This window comes from Hippoglossus stenolepis, chromosome 12 (assembly GCF_022539355.2).
Source record: "Hippoglossus stenolepis isolate QCI-W04-F060 chromosome 12, HSTE1.2, whole genome shotgun sequence".
Taxonomy (NCBI): Eukaryota; Metazoa; Chordata; class Actinopteri; order Pleuronectiformes; family Pleuronectidae; genus Hippoglossus; species Hippoglossus stenolepis.
The window spans coordinates 6,268,109-6,274,691 of NC_061494.1; the positions used below are offsets into that span (position 1 = coordinate 6,268,109).

At 43.3% G+C, this 6,583-nt stretch overlaps 1 protein-coding gene across 2 annotated transcripts; it reads left to right on the plus strand.

Moving 5' to 3' along the window:
• Positions 1-150: 150 nt before the first annotated feature.
• fignl1 (fidgetin-like 1) lies at positions 151-4,520 on the plus strand. Of its 2 annotated transcripts, none has more exons than XM_035173616.2 (2): positions 151-254; positions 1,964-4,520. In XM_035173616.2, the coding sequence occupies exon 2, from the start codon at positions 1,981-1,983 to the stop codon at positions 3,922-3,924; it is 1,944 nt and encodes a 647-aa protein (XP_035029507.2). In that variant the 5' UTR covers positions 151-254; positions 1,964-1,980; the 3' UTR covers positions 3,925-4,520. The 2 variants fall into 2 exon arrangements, with proteins under 2 accessions (XP_035029507.2, XP_035029505.2); XM_035173614.2 differs by lacking the exon at positions 151-254 and adding an exon at positions 357-749.
• The last annotated feature ends 2,063 nt before the right edge of the window (positions 4,521-6,583 follow it).

Here is a 6,583-nt window from a genome sequence, read left to right on the forward strand (position 1 = left end):
TGTTCCAGTGTAATTATTTCAAAATAATTTACATTACAGTTTCGTTTTCTTCCTAATTTCAAACAATTTTGTACTACATTTCCCATAATGCAACGTGAGGGGGCGACCTTAGTCGCTTCATTTGTGTAGCGCGTTGTGACCACAAGATGGCGGAGTAGACCTCACTACAAATAAGCAGCGAGGACCCGAGTGGTTTGGAAACTACAACAGAGAGAAATAGTTTTAAACTCAACACAGGATCTTTTTTAGCTTCGGTAAGAATCTCACTTGTTGTATAAGTAAATATTAACAATGGGAAGTTTTACGTGGACAATAAAGCGGTATAATAACACATTAACTGACAGGGGCGGGTCTCTGGGCGAACCTGGAGGATAAATGGAGCACTCCCTTGTTGTTACACGACATGGGTCCCCTTCCGCTATTCTGGATTAAGTTGTTTAATTTTGTTCTTTGTTTGCCTCATATTTAATCTCGAGTTGGTGGTTGTTCCTTAAGTAGAGAGACAGACATGTTGGTTGTTCTTTCAGTACAGAGGCAGACATGTTGGTTATTGGTGAGAGAGACTCGTTTAAGTTTGAGAACAACGAATTGGGACGGGACAGGAAGTCGTACTGCTGAGGAAGAAACAGGAGGCGGGAACTGCTAAACTGTATGGCTGCCGTGTTAACGTAATAAGAGTTGTGTTCGTAGCGTAGTGTCCATTTATTCCTCTTTTTAACATCGGGGAAGTTAAGAAGATATCATCCATAGTAAGTGACGTCCCTCCTCCTCGGTCCTGTTTGCGCTGTGAGGCATTAAACAGATGGAAGTGGGACCTGTGTATCACAACATGTGACAGTGTTAGATTGATCCCACAGTATAACTAATGATAGTCTGTCGTTGAAGGACACTGCTCCAACTTTGCTTGTGAACGTAGGCCTTGTGCAGCTGCTCATCATCACATCATCTCATTCATACACACCAGTGCTGTGCAGTTCTAAATCTGCCTGTTTTGAATGGGCTGTTCTCTTGTCCTGTGTTAAAGAACTGCAGCTACTTCAGGATTATTCCTTGTCATTAGTGAGTCCTCCTCAAACAGTTCTACAATACACTGTCACTTTTTAGTGTTTGTGTAATGGAAGTTGTGTGCAGAGCTTTTTAACAACAGTCTATGGTGCGGAGTGAAGTTAGAAAACTTTGCGTTCATCCCACCTGGTTTATCTGCAGGGAAGATTTCACAGCCAATATTTTTCATAAAATTGAACTGAATTTGCTTCGTTACTCTTCTCTTTTAAACGAGTTTGAATGATGAATCTTCAGTACCAAATTCACAACTTTCTAAAATAAAAGCCCTGTAATTGAGCTCAAAATAAAACATTGCAGCAACAAAACGAACCTTGTGCTTTTACTTTGTAGACAAATTCTTAAAGGGAAAGGGATTCTATGAACATTGTTGTCATGACAGTGATCAGCAACCGTGAATGTCTGTCGGTCTGATTGGGTAAAATAAAGATAATCCAATTATTAGAATGATCTTGCATCGAGTTTGACTCATTTGCTGACTGCTGTGGTTTATCTAAGGATGTTGAAGAAGACCTGTTCAACTTGGTCCAAAGACTGAAGGCACACTGCCCCGCCCCCACTGACTGCGACAAAATACTGGTGGCCTGTTCTTAATATTGAATGGACAGCATGTCTAAATCACACAAAACTGGGCACTGCACTTCGTCGGGACATTAACAATAGACGTACCAAGTGTGAAGCTGATAAGATGAACTGTTCGTGAGATATGCGCTCAAAATACAGACCGACAGACGTTTGTGGAATTAGTAGGTAGTTTCAGATTAATAGTTATCCAGTTTTCTAAGAATGTAATATTTTAAGATGGAACTTTTGTGTGCGTGTGGGTCAAGGGTGATTGTGTGCCTGGGCTTTTACTAAGGTCATGCATTTTTAATAACTCTTGTCCCCTCTCCTTCCCCAGGTTGGAGCAGGCCAGGCATGAGTGGCGCACACCTGGACGAATGGCAGAGGAGGTCCTTTGACATTTCATCTGGCAACTGTACACCTGAACAGACGGCCGATGCCTACCGGGCCCACATCCTCTCCATTCAGTATGCATGGGCAAGCTCCCAGCTCTCACAGGCCGGCATGGCCAGCCTGCTCAGGACCTACTCCGAGCGCTATGCTGCGGTGCTGGACTCGGATGACCCCCGCACAGGGCTCAACAACTACGCAGAGAGCGCACTGCATCTGGCCCGCAGTCAGAGGAACCACAGCGACAAATGGGAGTCGTCCCTGACCATGGAGAGTGTGCTGGAGCTGCCCTGCGTGCAAAAGATGATACAGGCACAGACAGGGGGAGGAGGAGGAGGCTCCCTTGTGGAACCAGCAGATGTTAACATATCTGTGGGACCAGAGAGCAGAGGCAGCTCCCTGTCAGCTCCCTTTACTGCAGTCAGGTCAGATGCTGCATTATTGAAACCTATAGGACCACCACAGCCTAAAACAGAGGTTAACAGTGGCAATAATCCTGCAAATATTCATGCAGAGGGGCCAAGAGGCTCTGAGGGAATCTCAGCTAATCCAAACTCATTCTCTCGACCTTCAGCTCGACCACAATCTGTGTTTAGTTCTTCTTCAGTTCTTCCACAGGGAAACCCTGGCCCTGCAGGTGGCACACAAAACTACCAGTCCCCCTTCTTCTCTACCTCAAATCCATCTAAGCGGAAGAATTTTTACAACCCAGATGGAGGGGATGTTGGCAGGGGCTCACACGGAGGTCAAGCAGCCACTGATCTGCGACCTGGAGGCAACTTCAAAACGGCTCGCGAGCAGTTTATCGTTGACAAACAGAAGAAAAATTCCCATCAGCCCCAGAGAGGCCAGGCCCCTGGGATGGCAGCAGCTGTGAAAAAATCTCTGGGCGCTAACAGGCCTCGAGGTACATTTTCTAAATTTGTGTCACCCATTCCACGACAGGAGGAGGAGGAAGGGGGGGAAAGCCGTAACTCCAATACGGAGCCTCAGATCGTGGATGAGCGTCTGAAAAACTTTGAGCCAAAGATAGTCGAGCTGATCATGAGTGAGATCATGGACCATGGGCCTCCTGTGTCCTGGGATGACATCGCAGGTCTGGAGTTTGCCAAGACCACCATAAAGGAGATAGTGGTTTGGCCCATGATGCGACCTGACATCTTTACTGGCCTCAGGGGTCCACCCAAAGGCATCCTGTTGTTCGGGCCCCCAGGAACAGGAAAAACTCTGATAGGAAAATGTATTGCATGTCAATCAGGTGCCACATTCTTCAGCATCAGTGCCTCATCGCTCACATCAAAGTGGGTTGGTGAAGGAGAAAAAATGGTGCGGGCCTTGTTTGCCATCGCCCGCTGTCACCAGCCTGCTGTCATTTTTATTGATGAAATTGACTCGCTGCTGTCCCAGCGAACAGACGGGGAACACGACTCATCACGCAGGATAAAGACAGAGTTCTTGGTTCAGCTGGATGGAGCAGCCACAGCAGCGGAGGACCGCATCCTAGTGGTGGGCGCCACCAATCGGCCTCAGGAGATAGACGAGGCGGCCCGGCGGCGCCTGGCAAAGAGGTTATACATCCCCCTGCCCGAAGCAGCCGCCCGGTGGCAGATCGTGACCAACCTCATGGCCCAGGAGAGGAACCAGCTGATAGAGCCGGAGCTGAGCAGCGTGGTGACAGGTACTGAGGGCTACTCCGGGGCTGACATGACTCAGCTGTGTCGAGAGGCAGCGCTGGGGCCCATCCGAAGCATCCAGCTCAGCGACATCGCCACCATCACCGCAGACCAAGTGCGACCAATCCTCTACTGTGATTTCCAGGAGGCTCTGAAGACAGTTCGACCCAGTGTCTCATCAAAGGATTTGGAGCTGTATGAAGAGTGGAACAAGACTTTTGGATGTGGCCGTTAAAACATTGACCCCTCATCCTGATTGTCCTCTACCTCTGTTAAAGTTATGAATGTTGTTTTGAACTGGGACGAGAGAAAGTTTCAGCTCTGGAAAATATTAAAGCAGTTGAAAAAAATGTTATGCTGTTTATGCAAACAACATGAAGGGTGTGGACTACAAGCGCACCTTCATGGACATAGTTTTCTAAATCCAGATATTTGAGTTCAGTTAATCTCTTTACATCCAGTCTGATTTCTTGTGTGATCCATGAACATTTACTACTTGCATTCAGCCTGCTGTAACTGGAAAGAAAAATATAACCACAATTTGCTGTAGAGTGATGAAGCATAATTCATGAAAATGTCTGAAACTTGTTCTTATGCACATTCTTTGCTCTGAACTTCGATGTAAGCATTACGCACCATGTTGTTTACATAAGCTGTTCTAAAAGAGACGGGGATCTCTGTTTATACCGTTGTTAGCATCCTTTTTCTAATAATAAGGTTGAACATTCAGCAGTTGGTATATATTCCAAGAGACATGTTCACCAATATCACTTATGTTAAGACTTCACTTTTGTCTTATTCTGTTCAGTTTCAATAAATTACGTTTTCAAATTTATTGTTTTTTCTTAAATAAAATAAAGTAAGATGTCACAGAGTAAAGTTTGTTCTGTCTCAGAGTTTAAACAGAGTGTAAGTAGAGCCTGTCTGATATATCGGTTGATATGAGCTTTTCACAGGCACATTGGTATCTGTGTTTGCTGATATCCGCTGATATGAAAACTTATTTTACAGAATAAACTATGCAGAAAATATGTGTATTTTTGTTTATATTGTTTATTTTTTATTTAGTTATCTATAATGAAATTTATGTTTAAACTATCAATATCAGAAAAATGAACTCCCTAATATCAGTATTGGCATCATCCCCTAATCCCCAATATCAGTATTGGTATCATCCAAATCCAGTCCAAATCAGTCTCTTCCCACTTCATCCTCCTCCCTCTGAATCCACAGAGGGCAGTGTGGCCACAGTTTTATTTGCACATTTTGCCTCAGGTCTCATTGTGCTGAAAGGTCCCCTGAGGCTGGGTGTGCTAATCCTGTCAATGGAAGTTGGGCAACACACAGAGTGTATCCTGGGTGTCATGTTTACAGAAACCTGTAATGCCCTGCCTCCCTTCCTGTTAGAGATAAGACAGCAGTGGACTCAACAGGAAAATCTGTTACTGCAACACTTCCCATGTATGAGAAATCGTGTGACTTCCATTATTTTAGTACCTATTCTGATCCACAGGGTTTATGGTGCAGAAGCAGACATGAGGATCTGTCCAGGTCAGTTTGGAACTATCTCCGCAGAAACTTATTATCCTGTGGTCAAGTGAAAGTTCTTGGTTCTTGATCTTTTTAACAGTGTTCATGGTTCCCCTCCCCCCTCACTGGTCATACTTACTTTACTGATGAAGAGGACCATTATAGATTGTGCAAACATGAAATGAAATTCTCATGTAAATTTTATGAAAGTAATGTTTAAAAATCTGGAAGACCATGAAAAAAGACTTTCATTTATTTTTCATCTTTTTGTCAAGTCCCTAATAAATAATTCAGATGTGTGTGGTTGGCCTCTGTATTGAAACTTTGTTGAATTAGCCAGCAGTGAAAGCTGCCCCCCTCCCCCTCCTTTCCACCCCCTGTGGACGTCTCCGAACGTGGGGACTCCTCACAGCTGGACTGGGACATATGCACAGAATTCCTCTGGTGCTGGCGGGATCCATAGAGTCCACAGAGTATGGGCTGAAGACTGAGCCATATGGTGGAAGCTTGTAGCACAATTTGACTGTGGCTGTGCAGCAGTGGATACATCTGGGGCTGTGTGGTGGCAAACGCACACACTTTACACAGCGCATTCATAGAAAACAGACAAGTAGATGTTTGCTGCCTGTGTTCTTGTTATTTACATCTGAAACACTCACATTTGAAAACGAATATGAAACTTTGAGTATTTAATTTACCCGGAGACGATTTATTAGATGTGATTCACGTTGCTTTGGATATTTTGAGTTGATCAGTTAAACATAGTGGTGGATTAATCACTCAGAATAAATATCTATAAATCAATAATATCTATGAATCATTATAACTATCTATAAAAATATATATCATTATGATTTTGTAAAGTCTTGAACTTAGTGCCCTGAATATGTTGTGATTTGGTGCTATACGAATAGAATTTAATGACATTGAATGTAAAAACACTCAACTACAAACAGCATTTCTGTTGTATTTTAATTTTAACTTATACGTTTTTAACAAAAATAAGTTACATTTACATAATGGCATTTCACGAAATCAGACCCTGTTTTTTTACTTTATTTAATGGGCAACATTTCTTCATCAATGGACATTCAATACATTTCCATTCTGTAATAACGTCTTATAGGATTTGGATTCAAATTGCCTTCACATGCATGATGGAACAATGCAGCATGAAATCCTGTTGCTTTTGTATTTCATTAGGGAAATTACACGTTGTGTTCAACATGTGATTAGATTGTGTTTGTAATTTATACTGACTGACTTATTACAACAACATGAGACTTTTGTGTGAATGGATTCATCAGCTGCTGCTTTAAACTTCACCAAACAAACTGTAACGGAAATCCTAAGAACTGTAGCTT

Bases quoted from the DNA above. Each gene is read 5' to 3' on its own strand.
- fignl1 (XM_035173616.2), top strand. From the start codon at position 1,981: ATGAGTGGCGCACACCTGGACGAATGGCAGAGGAGGTCCTTTGACATT.